Source organism: Pseudophryne corroboree, chromosome 6, assembly GCF_028390025.1.
Source record: "Pseudophryne corroboree isolate aPseCor3 chromosome 6, aPseCor3.hap2, whole genome shotgun sequence".
In the NCBI taxonomy this organism is placed as follows: Eukaryota; Metazoa; Chordata; class Amphibia; order Anura; family Myobatrachidae; genus Pseudophryne; species Pseudophryne corroboree.
In genome coordinates this window covers 539,410,117-539,429,496 of record NC_086449.1, presented here as the reverse complement: position 1 = coordinate 539,429,496, position 19,380 = coordinate 539,410,117, and the positions used below count along the sequence as shown (strand labels likewise).

General features: G+C 45.2%; 1 protein-coding gene across 10 annotated transcripts in view; it reads right to left on the bottom strand.

The window, feature by feature from the left end:
* ATP2B1 (ATPase plasma membrane Ca2+ transporting 1) overlaps positions 1-19,380 on the bottom strand; it is a 356,691-nt gene that overhangs the window by 137,876 nt on the left and 199,435 nt on the right. For all 10 annotated transcript variants that reach the window (XM_063927639.1, XM_063927641.1, XM_063927645.1 and 7 more), the window contains 4 exons: positions 18,042-18,239; positions 9,256-9,510; positions 9,052-9,177; positions 1,194-1,325 (listed from right to left, as the gene is read on the bottom strand). In XM_063927639.1, the coding sequence (XP_063783709.1) occupies positions 1,194-1,325; positions 9,052-9,177; positions 9,256-9,510; positions 18,042-18,239 (711 nt within the window). The remainder of the gene's footprint in view (positions 1-1,193; positions 1,326-9,051; positions 9,178-9,255; positions 9,511-18,041; positions 18,240-19,380) is intronic.

Genomic DNA, 19,380 nt, shown 5'->3' with positions numbered 1-19,380 from the left:
ACGGATCGGGCAGTGTGCTGTACATACACACTGCCCGATCCGTCGGGGACTGACGTCACGAACTGGGCGGGCGTGTACACATATATGATGACCCTAGCATTTATAATGCCAGTAACACACATGTAAGCAGGTCAGACAACATAGCACATTGTTTCAAATGGTGGGGCAGATGTATTAAGCCTGGAGAAGTGATAAAGCAGTGATAAAGTGGAAGGTGAAAACGCGCCAGCCAATCATCTCCTGTCAATTTACATATTGGAGCTGATTGGCTGGTGAATTATCACCTTGCACTTATCACTTCTTTATCACTGCTTTGTCAATTCTCCAGGCTTAATACATCTGCCCCGTTATTTGTATATGTTTGGGGCATTTTAGGCTAGTGCAACAAAAATCACTAGGTCCGTTTTACACGTTTAATGCATTTTAAATACACCGAGGTTGATTAAGTGATTCTCCAGTTACCTCAATGTACAAAATATATTGGGGTATATTCAATTGAGGTCGAAAACTGCCGTCTGTCGAAAAGACGTCAGTTTTCGACTTTTTTTGGTCGAATCCTGATTCGACATATTCAATATTTTTCAACATTTTTCGACAAGTCGATAAATTCGACTTGTCGAAAAGCACTTGGATCGGCGGAATAGCTGCCGATCCACGTGTTAATGTCGAAAATGGGGCCAAATCCAACAGGTTTTGGCCCATTTTTCGACCATCTCAGTCAGACATCAAAATTATGTCGGACTGAGATACGGACCCGAAGCTGTGCGGAGGGGAGTAGTCGCAGGGAGACGTGGGGTCAGCCGGCGGGCATACAGGAGACATCAGCGCTACAGTAGCGCTGCAGCTGGATGTCACTCACCTGTCCGACCTCACGGCAGCTTCCACCCGGCTCCAGCACGCTGCTGGAGACGGGTGGAAGCTGCCGCGAGGTCGGGCGGCTGAGTGACATCCTGCTGCAGCGCTACTGTAGCGATGTCTCCTGTATGCCCGCCGGCTGTCCCCCCGCGGCTCGCCCCCCTCGCGTCCCATCTTAAATTCGACTTGAAAAAGTCGAATTAAGATGTGGATTGAATAGGGGTTGTCGGATCCATTCCGACAAATACAAGTCGGAATGGATCAGACTTTAATTGAATATATCCCATTGTGTACCAATCATTATTTCGGCAAAATTTTTGTAATATACTAAAACTTACTTTTCTTTTCCTTCTTTTCTTTTTCGTCTTCATTTTCACCAGCTCCAAGTAAAGTGAATATAATTCCAGTTTGTGAATTCACTCCGATAGCAGTGACTACCATTTTTCCAGACCCCTCCATAACATGTGTACCTTGAAAAACATAATATATAATTTTTAAATATTATAGCAAAATTTAAGTTGTGTACAACAGTAAGGTAATAAAAAAAATAAAAATAAATAAATTAATTGTAAATAGAATTATGGTTCGTATAGCCAACTCCCAAGCTGATAATCGGTTAATTAAATACTGTATTCAACATCTAGCTGATCGTGTGTGTACGGTAAGCGATCGGTCTCAGATGCACTTACACAACTGCATGCACTTAGGGCCTAATTCAGTAAGCAGGCCTGGCCAACCTGTGGCTCCCCAGCTGTTGTGAAACTACCAGTCCCAGAATGCCCTGCCACAGTTTTTCTACTAGGGAATGCTAAAACTCTGTCGGGGCATGCTGGGATGTGTAGTTTCACAACAGCTGGAGAGCCACAGGTTGGCCAGGCCTGAAGTAAGGATTGCATTTGTAAAGCTTTGCAAATGCAATCCTTAGTGATGCAAATGCAGGAGGAGGTGCATACCACTTCCTTCATGCATTTGCGATCTGTAAACTGCGATGTGATCGCAGTTCTGGATGAACATTGCAACAGTCAGTTGTGAGGTTCATCTGCGACTGCAGGCTGAGGAACCCTGAGCTTACTCAGACTAGCAGTCGCAGTACGGCTTGTCCCCGCCACTTCCGGAAAACGGTGGCGACACACACTTGCTTCCCACCAAACACCTCTGCATGTCAATCAGGCAGAGGCATTTGCATTATTACAATGCGATCACAGGGCTCATTCTGCACATATGCGCATAACAGGTCCTGCACATGTGCAGTTTGCCGCCCACCAGAAAACGGCGCGCTGGATCCCGATCCAACATGAATCAGGCCCTTAGTCAGCTAAATAGACATAGGGGGAAGGAGGGGGTGGGGGACACAGTCCTGGAAGGTATAACATGTGACTCCTCCTCCTCTATGGTGTCATGGAATCTTCCCAAGCTGCCATACATAAAGTAAACACATAGTAAAAAATATCAAGCTGCCATGGGGTATTTCAAGGAAATCAGAGTTGTGTTAACAAATCTTCTATTTCCTTTTCAAGTCTATGGCAGCAATACATTCTTGGACATGAATAAAAGAGGAGGATGGATTAAGTAAAATTGCAACAAGAGCGTATAAGCACTTGCATCTCCCAGCTCAGTCATGTTTTTTTTGTGATGTTTGTTATAGCTTGTAAAACTGGTTTGAAAAGCCTGTGGACAGATTACAATTCAGTGTTTTTATTTGAGTAAATAAATCAACTGCTATTGAGATTAAGAGTAATGTGCAATTCTTTGGAAGGTTAGCGTGCCACCTAAGGTAGCTCCTGAAGTTTATCAGGTTGTCTATCACTGCCATAGGGGTATATGCAATTGCGGTCGAATTCCCGACATTGTCGAATTTCGGGTCATTTTCGACCAAAAAAAAAAATCGCCTATGCAATTCAGTGCTTTCCGACCAAAGAACGGACTTTCAAAATTCAACTTTTTGAAATTCGAATTTTTGCAAATTCGACTTGTCTGCAATGATACAAGTGCTGCAATTCGACCAAAGCATATTCAATTCAAGTTTGGAAATTCGACAGCAGTGCTTTTAGACAGCAAATTCGTCATTTTCAATCCGCCACACTTTGGAGGGTGAAAACAAATAAAAAAATTTTAAACATGTTTTTTTTTGTGTTTTTTTTTTGGGGAATAGCAGATCTATTTATATTAGAAGGGATTAGGTACTTTTTTTTTTTTTTTGGAGGCACAAATATTATTTATATATTTTTGAATTTTTTTTTTTTTTTGTTTTTTTAATGCTGGTACGGTGAAATCATAAAAAAAAATGGCGTGGGGTCCCCCCTCCAAAGCATAACCAGCCTCGGGCTCTTCGAGCTGGTCCTGGTTCTAAAAATGCGGGGGAAAAATTGACAGGGGATCCCCCGTATTTTTAACACCAGCATCGGGCTCCACTAGCTGGACAGATAATGCCACAGCCGGGGGTCACTTTTATGCCGTGCCCTGCGGCCGTGGCATTAAATATCCAACTAGTCACCCCTGGCCGGGGTACCCTGGGGGAGTGGGGACCCCTTCAATCAAGGGGTCCCCCCCCCCCAGCCACCCAAGGGCCAGGGGTGAAGCCCGAGGCTGTCCCCCCCCATCCAATGGGCTGCGGATGGGGGGGCTGATAGCCTTTTGTGATAATAAAAAGATATTGTTTTTTCCAGTAGTACTACAAGTCCCAGCAAGCCTCCCCCGCAAGCTGGTACTTGGAGAACCACAAGTACCAGCATGCGGGAGAAAAACGGGCCCGCTGGTACCTGTAGTACTACTGGGGAAAAAATACCCAAATAAAAACAGGACACACACACCGTCGACAGTAAAACTTTATTGCATACGTCGACACACACATACTTGCCTATGTTCACACGCCGACATCGGTCCTCTTCTCCATGTAGAATCCACGGATACCTGAAAAGAAAAGATCAATATACTCACCTCAGCCATGGTCCAGAGATAAATCCACGTACTTGGCAAAAAAACAAACCGAACACCCGCTCCATGCCGGACTGAAAGGGGTCCCATGCTGACACATGGGACACCATTCCACGAATGAGACCTGTCAGTGACAGCTGTCACAGAAAGGTCTCTAAGCCAATCAGGAAGCGCAACTTCGTTGCGCTCACCTGATTGGCTGTGCGCTGTCTGTACTGTGACAGCACATCGCAAAGCCGCTCCATTACTTTCAATGGTGGGAACTTAGCGGCTAGCGGTAAGGTCACCCGCCGGTCAGCGGCTGACCGGCGGGTGACCCCACCGCTACCCACAAAGTTCCCACCATTGAAAGTAATGGAGCGGCTTTGCGATGTGCTGTCACAGTACAGACAGCGCACAGCCAATCAGGTGAGCGCCACGGAAGTAGCGCTTCCTGATTGGCTGAAGGGACTTCAGTGACAGGAGTCACGTGATGTCCCGGCATTCGGGAGAAAGGGGTCTGATGTGAAAGCATTGGACCCCTTTCTAGTCCGGTATGGAGCGGGTATTTGCGTTTTTTTTTTTTTTTTACAAGTACGTGGATTTATCTCTCTGGACGTGGATTTATCTCTGGACGCTGGAAGGTGAGTATCATTTTTTCACAGGTACCCTCGGATCGTCGGAGACCGTGGCAGTCGGCGTGTCAACATAGGTAAGTATGTGTGTGTCGGTAGTGTGTAATAAAGTTTTACTGTCACGGTGTGTGTGTCCTGTTTTTTTTGGGGTATTTTTTTCCCAGTAGTACTACAGGTACCAGCGGGCCCGTTTTTCTCCCGCATGCTGGTACTTGTGGTTCTCCAAGTACCAGCTTGCGGGGGAGGCTTGCTGGGACTTGTAGTACTACTGGAAAAAACAATATCTTTTTATTATCACAAAAGGCTATCAGCCCCCCCATCCGCAGCCCATTGGATGGGGGGGACAGCCTCGGGCTTCACCCCTGGCCCTTGGGTGGCTGGGGGGGGGGGACCCCTTGATTGAAGGGGTCCCCACTCCCCCAGGGTACCCCGGCCAGGGGTGACTAGTTGGATATTTAATGCCACGGCCGCAGGGCACGGCATAAAAGTGACCCCCGGCTGTGGCATTATCTGTCCAGCTAGTGGAGCCCGATGCTGGTGTTAAAAATACGGGGGACCCCTACTCTTTTTGTCCCCCGTATTTTTGGCACCAGCACCAGGCGCAGAGCCCGGTGCTGGTTTTAAAAATACGGGGGATCCCTGGCCAATTTTCCCCCGGATTTTTAGAACCAGGACCAGCTCGAATAGCCCGAGGCTGGTTATGCTTTGGAGGGGGGACCCCACGCCATTTGTTTTTCCGGGTTTTTCCCGTTTTTTCCCGTTTTTTAAAATCGCGGCAAAATCCGCCAAATCGGCCGATTTTCGCCCGCGACTCTGGCGAATCCGTTTTTCATTGAATATGGTGAATTCCGGAAGCCACCTTCCGGAATTCACCTGGCGAATTTAGTCGAATTAAAAAACGGCGAAAAATTGCCGCGATTCGCCGTGAATTGCATATACCCCATAGAGTTTGTAGTTCACCCATTCGACAGGTAGTTCCTGACTGTTACCACAACCACATTCAACATAAGCCAGTTTAAAAAAACATTTTGCAAGTGTGCTTTATTTACCACCATCTGAAGGATAGACTGTATTATCTCCATGCAGTAGGGATCATATGTTAAAGCGGGGGGCAATCAATTTGTCGGCTGTCGGGTTCCGGGTGGTCAGGATAACGACGCCAGAATAGCGTTTCACAGGGGCTATTCCCACTCGTGGGTGTCAACGACACCCATAAAGTGGGAATAGATCCTGTGGCAAGCGCAGCAAGCCACCAAGCCTGTAGCGTGCCCGTAAGGGGCCTCATAGCGCTCGCCCCACTGCCAGCATTCTGGCAGCGGGATGCCGCTGTCTGGATACTGAGAGCCGGCATCTTGCCTGCCGGGATTACATATGTATTCTGTTAAAGCTATAGTACTAGACTGCTTTCCCACGGTGCCGCACAAAGATTGATAGAGGTCTAATTTTTACGTCTTCGCAGAGTCTACGACCTGATGGTGAGCTATAATAAGAAACATGCATTTTATAGATTTACTACAGTAAGGAAATCCTTATGCCCACACAGTAAATTGACTGTGCCAATACCATGCAGAAGGAATCAGACGTTCAAGCACCTAGTACCAAGTTAAGATCCAAGATGACACAAGTTGCTTGCTACAAGGTCTAATTCTTTATGGTTTTTCAAATAAATATATTTCAGATGCCAAAGTGGTGTCAGGAAACATTAAAAACAGACACCTGACTTTCAGGATAGGAGATAGCAAGATTTTTGTCTAATCTATACTGAAGAAACTTAACATGTAGAATCATAGCGGAAGCAATGTCACAGTTCAGTTTTGTCTGCAGGGATAAATCAAATAAAAGGTCTTACTAGTCCTACAGAAAATATAGAAAGAATGTTTTGTGACCTAATGACTGTCAGAGAAACCTTTGAGAAAGAGCAGATAGTGTGACCATTTCCAAAATACACAGACAGGACATCCGAGTTGGAATGTAGAACATCTGACCAAGTTTGCATGAGTTTAGGCATGACAAGAGGCATTCCCCAAGCTACTGCAAACCTGATGGGGTGACCAAAAAACAAAAAGCAATCCTATGATGTCTACTGCTTCATTCTTCATCTTCTGTAGAGTGGGAGCAATATGAGGGGGAAAATGAATAAACATTTTAGTTGAAATATAGAGAGAGACGTGACAGAACACATTTGTTCTCGTGTCTCAGAGAGGAGTTATGTTTGTGATCGAATAGGTTGCCATCAAAACTATTTGCGGGAATGCAAACTACTTTAAAAGCTGAATAAATGTCTTCATGTAGGACACATTCTTCTTCATGAAATTGATACGGACAAATATTCTTCTGCTTGTTATGACAATGTCATTCACATATGGCCATACAGCAATTTCTTGCTTCCTAAGAGCGGCCATTAGACCTACCAGCACTTTGATAAAAGCTCTTGAAGAAATGAACAGTATGAATGGGAGACCAATGAAAGGGAGTTGGTGGCTTGGCACAAAATCAGATAAACTGATGTTGATGAGTTCTAATAGGAACATGGAGATATGCAACTTACCTGGAGAATGGACTGTACATACTCCAGGCATAAATGCTGTGTTAGTGAATTGGTTGTGGCCCCTCCAATTGAAAACAGATGCCTGTATCCCTCTGTCAAAGCACTAGGTGAAATTAATTGATCCTCCTATGAAGTCTGTAAATAGTTTCATAATGCATCAAATTCCACTGCAGAAGAGTTGGGATTTCATCAATATAATCCCTTTGGGTATAGACTGTTCTTCACTCTTGTAACATTCACTGAACTGATGGCAAACACATCGATGTTAAATGGCAAGAATCTAGGTTTTCATATACTCTGAAAACCAGAGGCTGGTCTAGAAAGTAGACATAATGAGGCTGACTCCAGCTTACCTTCCTTACTTGTGGAGGAATAAAAATGAGGTACAACCAAACAAACCAAAGTACTCCTTGAAAGTATGGCTAAACGATCGCAGGTCTCCAAATCATAAGCTTAACCATAATGGTTATGACCAAACAAACTAAAGTACTCCTTGAAAGTGTGGATAAACAATTGCAGGTCTCCAACTCATAAGTTTAAATAATAATCTCTTGGAGACTGAAGCCACACTAGATGCAAGTACTGTTTCCAAGAAAACATGACCCTTCTTATAGTTTGTTTCCATTATCTAACCAGAGGATCTTTCAATGAACTTACACAGTCTAAAGTAATCTCTTTTCTTACAGACAGACTTACTACAGCTGGATACATTTTAGGCATTACACACCACTGAGAAGCTACGTCATCCTGAAAGGGATACATATTAAGTCTTATTAGGTTAAACCGACGTCTTTCCACCTGTTCCCATTCTCTATTAATGAGCTCTTCAGGAACCTGGTGAACAGAAAATGCTCAGTCTTTTCTTTGCTGATCCACAAAAAGGTGAGAAGATGGGGCTGGTGGAACGGTCCATACCCAAGGTTTTGAACATATGTAGAACATTAACAACCATGGCTCTACTTGCACAGATCGAAACCTTGATAACAAGAGCTGTTGGTGATACACTACTTTACCCCTGGCATGCCTCACTCAGTTAAGAGAAATGGGAAAAAAAAAAAAGGAAATTGAACACATGGCCCAACGTATGTAGACACCGCGCTACAGCAGCGGGCAGCGTAGCCGGGGGATGTCACAGCCACTGCAGCGTCCACTTGGCTCCAGCAAGCGAGCTCCCGCTTACTGGAGCCAGGTGGACGCTGCTGTGACATCCTCCGGGTACGCTGCCCGCTACTGTAGCGCTGCTCTCCCCCTGTGCCCGCTTTCCCGTCTCCTCCGGCACTGTGCCTGCTCTCCCATCTCTTCCGGCACTGTGCCCGCTCTCCAGTCTCCTCCGGCGCTGCTGTCCCCCGTCTGCCAGCGGCTCTCTACCCTCTCATCTCAGTACGACATTTTTTTATGTAGGACAGAGATGGTCGGAAACGGGGCCAAATCCTGTTGAATTTGGCCCCGTTTCCTTCAAAAGTATGTGAATCGGCAGCTATACCGCCGATTCACGTACTATTCGACAAGTCGAATTCCCCGACTTGTCGAATTAAAATGCTGGGGATTGAATAGGTCGAATCACGATTCGACCTTAAAGTCAAAAACTGCCGTCTTTTTGACAGACGGCAGCTTTCGACACCAATTGAATATACCCCATTGACTTTAATAAGTAAAGAGCAAATATATGCACTTAAAAGAAACCTGAAAAATGAACTGTTACTAATACATTACTTAATTGCAAAATGTTGTCCTTTAATTTTTTTAAAGAAATAACTTCAAAAGATGCTAGATGCTTTCAAAAAAGGTTTACATATTAAACAAAACTGCTGATAATTTCAAGATGATTTTAGTTCTGTAAAACAATAATTAGGGCCTGGAAAGTAAAGTATAATAAAGTAAAGCTCTGATAATTCGATTTAACACACTAAACCCCTATTGTGTAAATAGTTCTGTATATAAGGCTTCGAAAACAAACTATTCTACTTACCATTTCTTTCCAGCATGCAATTTAAGTAGTATTAGGATCAAACAGCCTCCTATTAAAAGTCATGTTACATGGAACATAGTAAACAAACTAAATTGAAGAACTAGACAAAAAGAAAAAGGAGAGATACCAACCAGAAAGCAATAGGGGGTCTTTCTCCGGCATTTTTTTAACATGATCAGATTCTCCAGTTAACGAACTTTCGTCAATTTTAAGATCATTTCCCTGAATAAGTACTCCATCGGCAGGCAACAAATCACCTGAAACACAGACTTTATGTCAAAAGCAGGACATTTCCAACCAGGTAAGATGAGCTAATACAATATGAATTTAATTACCATATTTAATTTGTGCAATGTCTCCAACAACTATATCAGCCACTGGAATTTGGATAACTTGGCTTCCACGGACAACTGTAAATTTCTGCTCTTGTTCAATTCGGTTCTGCAGTCCCCTGAACTGTTTATCTTTACTCCAGTCATTGAAAGCGGTTACTAACACCACACATACAACAGATAGAAGAATAGCAGCTCCTTCTATCCAACCTGCTTCCCCTTCCTCCTCCTCTACAGCACCACTGGCTTCTTCGCACACTGTAAAAACAAAAAATATAAATAAACCAAAAAAATAAGAATTTACTTACCGATAATTCTATTTCTCGGAGTCCGTAGTGGATGCTGGGGTTCCTGAAAGGACCATGGGGAATAGCGGCTCCGCAGGAGACAGGGCACAAAAAGTAAAGCTTTAGGATCAGGTGGTGTGCACTGGCTCCTCCCCCTATGACCCTCCTCCAAGCCTCAGTTAGGATACTGTGCCCGGACGAGCGTACACAATAAGGAAGGATTTATGAATCCCGGGTAAGACTCATACCAGCCACACCAATCACACTGTACAACCTGTGATCTGAACCCAGTTAACAGTATGATAACAGCGGAGCCTCTGAAAAGATGGCTCACAACAATAATAACCCGATTTTTGTAACTATGTACAAGTAATGCAGATAATCCGCACTTGGGATGGGCGCCCAGCATCCACTACGGACTCCGAGAAATAGAATTATCGGTAAGTAAATTCTTATTTTCTCTATCGTCCTAGTGGATGCTGGGGTTCCTGAAAGGACCATGGGGATTATACCAAAGCTCCCAAACGGGCGGGAGAGTGCGGATGACTCTGCAGCACCGAATGAGAGAACTCCAGGTCCTCCTTAGCCAGGGTATCAAATTTGTAGGATTTTACAAACGTGTTTGTCCCTGACTAAATAGCCGCTCGGCAAAGTTGTAAAGCCGAGACCCCTCGGGCAGCCGCCCAAGATGAGCCCAACTTCCTTGTGGAATGGGCATTTACATATTTTGGCTGTGGCAGGCCTGCCACAGAATGTGCAAGCTGAATTGTATTACACATCCAACTAGCAAAAGTCTGCTTAAAAGCAAGAGCACCCAGTTTGTTGGGTGCATACAGGATAACAGCAAGTCAGTTTTCCTGACTCCAGCCGTCCTGGAACCTATATTTTCAGGGCCCTGACCACATCTAGCAACTTGGAGTCCTCCAAGTCCCTAGTAGGCGCAAGACACCACAATAAGCTGGTTCAGGTGAAACACTGACACCACCTTAGGGAGAGAACTGGGGACGAGTCCGCAGCTCTGCCCTGTCCGAATGGACAAACAGATATGGGCTTTTTTGAGAAAAAAAACCCACCAATTTGACACTCGCCTGGTCCAGGCCAGGTCCAAGAGCATGTTCACTTTTCATGTGAGATGCTTCAAATCCACAGATTTGACTGGTTTTAAACCAATGTGTTTTGAGGAATCCCAGAACTACGTTGAGATCCCACAGTGCCACTGGAGGCACAAAAGGGGGTTGTATATGCAATACTCCCTTGACAAACTTCTGGACTTCAGGAACTGAAGCCAATTCTTTCTGGAAGAAAAATCGACAGGGACGAAATTTGAACCTTAATGGACCCCAATTTGAGGCCCATAGACACTCCTGTTTGCAGGAAATGCAGGAATCGACCGAGTTGAAATTTCTTCGTGGGGCCTTCCTGGCCTCACACCACGCAACATATTTTCGCCACATGTGGTGATAATGTTGTGCGGTCACCTCCTTTCTGGCTTTGACCAGGGTAGGAATGACCTCTTCCTGAATGCCTTGTCCCTTAGGATCCGGCGTTCCACCGCCATGCCGTCAAACGCAGCTGCGGTAAGTCTTGGAACAGACATGGTACTTGCTGAAACAAGTCCCTTCTTAGCGGCAGAGGCCATAAGTCCTCTGTGAGCATCTCTTGAAGTTCCGGGTACCAAGTCCTTCTTGGCCAATCCGGAGCCATGAGTATAGTTCTTACTCCTCTACGTCTTATAATTCTCAGTACCTTAGGTATGAAAAGCAGAGGATGGAACACATACACCGACTGGTACACCCACGGTGTTACCAGAACGTCCACAGCTATTGCCTGAGGGTCTCTTAACCTGGCGCAATACCTGTCCCGTTTTTTGTTCAGACGGGACGCCATCGTGTCCACCGTTGGTAATTCCCAACGGTTTACAATTATGTGGAAAACTTCCCCATGAAGTTCCCACTCTGCCGGGTGGAGGTCGTGCCTACTGAGGAAGTCTGCTTCCCAGTTTCCATTCCCGGAATGAAACACTGCTGACAGTGCTATCACATGATTTTCCGCCCAGCGAAAAGTCCTTGCAGTTTTTGCCACTGCCCTCCTGCTTCTTGTGCCGCCCTGTCTATTTACGTGGGCGACTGCCGTGATGTTTTATCCCACTGGATCAATACCGGCTGACCTTGAAGCAGAGGTCTTGCTAAGCTTAGAGCATTATAAATTTACCCTTAGCTATATTTATGTGGAGAAAAGTCTCCAGACTTGATCACACTCCCTGGAAATTTTTTCCTTGTGTGACTGCTCCCCAGCCTCTCGGGCTGGCCTCCGTGGTCACCAACATCCAAAACTGAATGCCGAATCTGCGGCCCTCTAGAAGATGAGCACTCTGTAACCACCACAGGAGAGACACCCTTGTCCTTGGATATAGGGTTATCCGCTGATGCATCTGAAGATGCGATCCGGACCATTTGTCCAGCAGATCCCACTGAAAAGTTCTTGCATGAAATCTGCCGACTGGAATTGCTTCGAAGGAAGTCACCATTTTTTTACCATGGCCCTTGTGCAATGATGCACTGATTTTAGGAGGTTCCTGACTAGCTCGGATAACTCCCTGGCTTTCTCTTCCGGGAGAAACACCTTTTTCTGGACTGTGTCCAGAATCATCCCTAAGCACAGGAGACTTGTTGTCGGGATCAGCTGCGATTTTGGAATATTTAGAATCCACCCCTGCTGTTGTAACAGTATCCGAGATAGTGCTACTCCGACCTCCAACTGTTCCCTGGACTTTGCCCTTATCAGGAGATCGTCCAAGTAAGGGATAATTAAGACGCCTTTTCTTCGAAGAAGAACCATCATTTCGGCCATTACCTTGGTAAAGACCCGGGGTGCCGTGGACAATCCAAACGGCAGCGTCTGAAACTGATAGTGACAGTTCTGTACCACGAACCTGAGGTACCCTTAGTGATAAGGGCAAATTTGGGACATGGAGGTAAGCATCCCTGATGTCTCGGGACACCAGATAGTCCCCTTCTTCCCGGTTCGTTATCACTGCTCTGAGTGACTCCATCTTGATTTGAACCTTTGTAAGTGTTCAAATTTTTTTAGATTTAGAATAGGTCTCACCTAGCCTTCTGGCTTCAGTACCACAATATAGTGTGGAATAATACCCCTTTTCTTGTTGTAGGAGGGGTAATTTAATTATCACCTGCTGGGAATACAGCTCGTGAATTGTTTCCCATACTGCCTCCTTGTCGGAGGGAGACCTTGGTAAAGCAGACTTCAGGAGCCTGCGCAGGGGAAACGTCTCGACATTCCAATCTGTACCCCTGGGATACTACTTGTAGGATCCAGGGGTCCTGTACGGTCTCAGCGTCATGCTGAGAGCTTGTCAGAAGCGGTGGAACGCTTCTGTTCCTGGGAATGGGCTGCCTGCTGCAGTCTTCTTCCCTTTCCTCTATCCCTGGGCAGATATGACTCTTATAGGGACGAAAGGACTGAAGCTGAAAAGACGGTGTCTTTTTCTGCAGAGATGTGACTTAGGGTAAAAACGGTGGATTTTCCAGCAGTTGCCGTGGCCACCAGGTCCGATGGACCGACCCCAAATAACTCCTCTTCCTTTATACGGCAATACACCTTTGTGCCGTTTGGAATCTGCATCACCTGACCACTGTCGTGTCCATAAACATCTTCTGGCAGATATGGACATCGCACTTACTCTTGATGCCAGAGTGCAAATATCCCTCTGTGCATCTCGCATATATAGAAATGTATCCTTTAAATGCTCTATAGTCAATAAAATACTGTCCCTGTCAAGGGTATCAATATTTTTAGTCAGGGAATCCGACCAAGCCACCCCAGCTCTGCACATCCAGGCTGAGGCGATCGCTGGTCGCAGTATAACACCAGTATGTGTGTATATACTTTTTATGATATTTTTCCAGCCTCCTGTCAGCTGGCTCCTTGAGGACGGCCCTATCTATAGACGGTACCGCCACTTGTTCTGATAAGCGTGTGAGCGCCTTATCCACCCTAAGGGGTGTTTCCCAACGCGCCCTAACTTCTGGCGGGAAAGGGTATACCGCCCATATTTTCTATCGGGGGGAACCCACGCATCATCACACACTTCATTTAATTTATCTGATTCAGGAAAAACTACGGTAGTTTTTTCACATCCCACATAATACCCTCTTTTGTGGTACTTGTAGTATCAGAAATATGTAACACCTCCTTCATTGCCCTTAACGTGTGGCCCTAATAAGGAATACGTTTGTTTATTCACCGTCGACACTGGATTCAGTGTCCCTGTCTGTGTCTGTGTCGACCGACTAAAGTAAACGGGCGTTTTAAAACCCCTGACGGTGTTTTTGAGACGTCTGGACCGGTACTAATTGTTTGTCGGCCGTCTCATGTCGTCAACCGACCTTGCAGCGTGTTGACATTATCACGTAATTCCCTAAATAAGCCATCCATTCCGGTGTCGACTCCCTAGAGAGTGACATCACCATTACAGGCAATTGCTCCGCCTCCTCACCAACATCGTCCTCATACATGTCGACACACACGTACCGACACACAGCACACACACAGGGAATGCTCTGATAGAGGACAGGACCTACTAGCCCTTTGGAGAGACAGAGGGAGAGTTTGCCAGCACACACCAAAAACGCTATAATTATATAGGGACAACCTTATATAAGTGTTTTCCCTTATAGCATCTTTTTTATATATTTCTAACGCCAAATTAGTGCCCCCCCTCTCTGTTTTAACCCTGTTTCTGTAGTGCAGTGCAGGGGAGAGCCTGGGAGCCTTCCCTCCAGCCTTTCTGTGAGGGAAAATGGCGCTGTGTGCTGAGGAGATAGGCCCCGCCCCTTTTTCGGCGGCCTCGTCTCCCGCTCTTAACGGATTCTGGCAGGGGTTAAATATCTCCATATAGCCCCCGGAGGCTATATGTGAGGTATTTTTAGCCAAAAATAGGTTTTCATTGCCTCCCAGGGCGCCCCCCTCCCAGCGCCCTGCACCCTCAGTGACTGCCGTGTGAAGTGTGCTGAGAGGAAATGGCGCACAGCTGCAGTGCTGTGCGCTACCTTAAGAAGACTGAGGAGTCTTCATGCCGCCGATTCTGGACCTTCTTCTTGTTTCAGCATCTGCAAGGGGGCCGGCGGCGAGGCTCCGGTGACCATCCAGGCTGTACCTGTGATCGTCCCTCTGGAGCTAATGTCCAGTAGCCAAAGAAGCCAATCCATCCTGCACGCAGGTGAGTTCACTTCTTCTCCCCTAAGTCCCTCGTTGCAGTGATCCTGTTGCCAGCAGGACTCACTGTAAAATAAAAAACCTAAGCTAAACTTTTCTAAGCAGCTCTTTAGGAGAGCCACCTAGATTGCACCCTTCTCGGCCGGGCACAAAAATCTAACTGAGGCTTGGAGGAGGGTCATAGGGGGAGGAGCCAGTGCACACCACCTGATCCTAAAGCTTTACTTTTTGTGCCCTGTCTCCTGCGGAGCCGCTATTCCCCATGGTCCTTTCAGGAACCCCAGCATCCACTAGGACGATAGAGAAATGTTATATATACACACACACATATATATATATATATATATATATATACACACACACACACACACACACACATATACATATATACATACACACACATATACATACATACATACATACATACATATACACAATATTACAGGTGCCGGCACTCCATTGCAAAAAACATTACTTGCCCTGGTGCCCTCCTGGGTCTTCTGAACCCCAATCAATCCGGTCTGTATAGGGTGGCACTCACGGGACTTGCTGTACATGAATGAACGACTGTCTGAGTCAGTTCAGTTACACGTTTCGGTTTATCACTTTTTTTTCCAAGAACTCCATACATACCAGAAAACAGACATGACTTTTATGCACGCCTCAGCCCTCCGTTCTCCCGCGTGCGCCAGCCGGTGCGTCCCTCCCTGATGACGTCATGCTATAGCAACGGACACAGCCGCATGATGTCATCAGGGAGGTGCCTGATTGGAGTTTTGTCCTGCTGCAGAATAAATTTGTAGCCAAACACACAGCCATTGTCATTAAGAATTATCTTCAGTGTAAAGAACAAGGAGTTCTGGAAGTTATAATATGGCCCCCAAAGATCCCTGATCTCAACATCAGCGAGTCTGTCTGGGATTACATGGAGATAGAAGGATTTCAGCAAGCCTATATCAACAGAAGATTTGTGGTTAGTTCCCCAAGATGTCTGGAACAATCTCCCGGCTGCGTTCCTTCAAAAACTGTGTGCAAGTGTACATAGAAGAACTAATGCTGTTTTGGGGTCAAAGGGTAGTCACACCAAATATTAATTTGATTTAGACTTCTCTTCTGTGCATTCACTTTGCATTTTGTTAATTGATAAAAAGAAACAATTAACACTTCTATTTTTGAAAATATTCTTACTTTGCAGCATTCTTTCCACACCTGCTTAAAACCTTTTGCACTATTTGTTTCATATGGATTTTATGTGAATATAAGGTTATAAGGTTATTCCAAGTGCTACATTGTAAAAGTTGACCAGGTCAGCATTTACATTCTGCATTGAAATGTAGGTTTTCTAACCAATTAACACTATGTATGTAGCAGTGGTTATTGTGTGAGAGCAGAAAGTTCTTGGTTTCTTATTAGAAAAGAAGTGCACTGATTTACAGGTTAAGTTGGGGACAGACATACAAGCAGTTTAAACCCAAAAGGTCAAACCTAATGAAAGATTCAAACCTCCAGCATTTCAATACGTTTTAGTGGAAAACATTTCCAACAATCACATTTTAATACAAGAAGGCAAAATAAAAAACATGGAAGTCACAACTTTTTATGCAAGCCTAAAGGATCATCTACACCAGTGGTTCCCAAACTAGGTCCTCAAGAACCACCAACATTTCACATTTCCCAGGTCTCCTCACAAAATCACAAGTGAAATTAGTTGCCCTTATGGATCTTTTAATGTGCGTCAGTGAGTATGGAATACACCTGTGCACCTGCTAAGTGACCTGGAAAACATGAACTGTTGGGAGTCCTCGAAGACAGAGTTTGGAAACCACTGATCTACAAAACACAGCGTTACAAATTTCCCAACTTGCTGGGGGTGGGGGAGAGATTGGCAAGTCGATATGGTCCATCATATATTATATTTTGACTATCACCAGACACAGTCAGTCATCGGCAGAATGGGGAATTGCCCCTAATTGCTGATGTGTGGGTCCCTTAACGCAGACCCCAGTGCATTTGCTATTCACAGAACGTGCACCTTGAGGGGTTCTGCTAGTTCTTTTCCAAATTTTGTATACCATTTGAGCTGGTAGCTCTGACTCATGCCTTTCACTGCTTAAATTCACTTTGTACAAATGACAAGTATTTGAGAACTGCAGCTTTGTACACTTTACCACTCGGTGGCAGCCTCCATCAACATGCCACTAGCCCCTACCTCACACCAAATACCCCATTCCCAGCAATCACCTACTTTGCCTGCTAACTCACTATATATACCCACTGGTAAAAACGAAGCTTCGTTTTTCTTGGTTGTTGCATGTGTTTCTCTGCTCAAGCTTATTCCGTGCACTGCATCATGGCCCTCATTCCGAGTTGATCGCTCGCTGCAGTTTTTTGCAGCGTAGTGATCAGGCTAAAAATCGGCTGTTCTGCACAGGGATGCGGTCAAGATGCCGCCGGCCGGAATCCCGGCGGTCGAAATACAGACGCCGGAATCCCGACCGCCACAATCCCAACATATTCTCCCTCCGTGGGTGTCCACGACACCCATAGAGGGAGAATATAAGTGTGCCGAGCGTAGCGAGGCACCGTGCCCGCAGCGTGGCGAGCGAAGCGAGCCCGCAAGGGGCTACGTTCCGCTCGCCACCCCTGTCGGGATTGTGTGGTCGGGATTCCGGCGTCTGGATTTCGACCGCCGGGATTCCGGCCGGCGGCATTTAGTACTGATCCCTCTGCACATGCGTATGGTACTTTCACACAAAACTATGCAGTTTTGCACAAGCTCGAGCGATGCTTTTCAGTGGAAAGTGGGTGTTTCTGGGCGGCAACTCAGCGTTTTCAGGGAGTGTGCTGAAAAACGCAGGCGTGCCTGATAAAAACGCAGGAGTGGCTGGGGAAACGGGGGAGTGGCTGGCCGAACGCAGGGTGTGTTTGTGACGTCAAACCAGGAACTAAACATTCTGCAGTCATCGCAAGGTAGAAGTAAGTATCGAGCCACTCTGAAACTGCATGAAATTTTTTAGTAGCAGAACTGCTAACCTTTCGTTTGCACTTCTGCTATGCTAAGATACACTCCCAGAGGGCGGCGGCTTAGCGTTTGCACTGCTGCTAAAAGCAGCTAGCGAGCGATCAACTCGGAATGAGGGCCCATATTCCTACTATGTTGAGACTGACTGATTGATGCTTGTTTCAACGGAAGACTTCATAAAAAAAAAATGTAAAAATAAAATTAATGAATAATATTTAAAAGAAAAAAAAAAGAAAAATACTCACATTCATTATTTCCACCAGGAGGTCGGTAAAATGAAAGGCCTAATGATATTATGGCTGCTATTTCTAATATAATTAACGTTACATCCTGTAGTGCTTCCCATACTAACTGAAGAAATGTTTTTGGCTTTTTAGGAGGTATAATATTCTTTCCAAATACTTCTTGCCTCCTTTCAAGATCTGGGGGATGTCCACTTAAACCTGTATTAAGAGATAAAATAATAATAAAATAAATTATAGACAAGCAGTCATAGCATGATTAAATATGCTGAATGATATTAACAGAAAAACATACTATGCGGATATAACACAGAAAGTGCATTACATAGCAATAACAGTCCTACATATTATCAGCGGGTATCCATCACATTTATAACGCAGGAAGTTGTAAACCTGTAAATGGGTTTATGCACTTATCCCAGGGTTTCTCATGTTCTCATCTCAACTGTGTGTAAATTTATCTCTCTACAATGTGTACACTTACATCAAATAACCTTTACTTTGTGTATAAAAGGCCAATGAACCTTCACTTCTATTTCTTTAAAGGATTATAAAATTTCCTTTCATCAGTGGTAAGATACACACAAGAACGCAAAAAAAAAAAGAGCAACCAGGCAGAGGGGGAACGAGTAGTATATCCAAATAAATGTGAAAAGGCACACATTACAATATGCTGCTGGACCTCACGCACACTAGATTTACATACATTGTTCTCCCCAAGACAAATTTCACCGGTGCCTCGACTTTTTTTTTTTTTTTTTAATATGCCACCCGGCATTACCCTGCTCCAGGCATCTGATGGACAAAACCAGAGTCAGATTTGCACCTTCGGTTACTGTGACAGGCAGATTAACAGCAATATCTCCCTCGTCTATAAGGGACTGGGCACGGCCTGGAGTTCGGGAATGTTGCAGAGAGGGCAGGCAGATTGTCGGCATGCACTGCTAAAAACAATTCTCTTGAGGGTATTCAAAAGTCAGTAGGGTGTCTTTTTTTCCTATCTAATAGACTGGAGAAGACAGACACCCAACCGACTTTTCAAACAATTGAATATCTCCCTCTGTGTCCAGCCAGATGACACTGCCCTCACTCAGCTACTTCTTAATACCACCGACTGGCAAAATTCTGGGGAGAACACTGCATACATAATATATGGACACCTACATTTCAGACCACTGGATTGATGACATTGTAATTTTGTACATAGTAGTACTAATGCACATTGAAATGCTATTTGGAATTGAGATGACGGTTTTGCTACACAAGTTCAATCAGATCTTTATCCAGTTTAACGGGCCCTACACATTAGGCGATTGGCCCCCTAGGTGCCCGACGGCGAGGG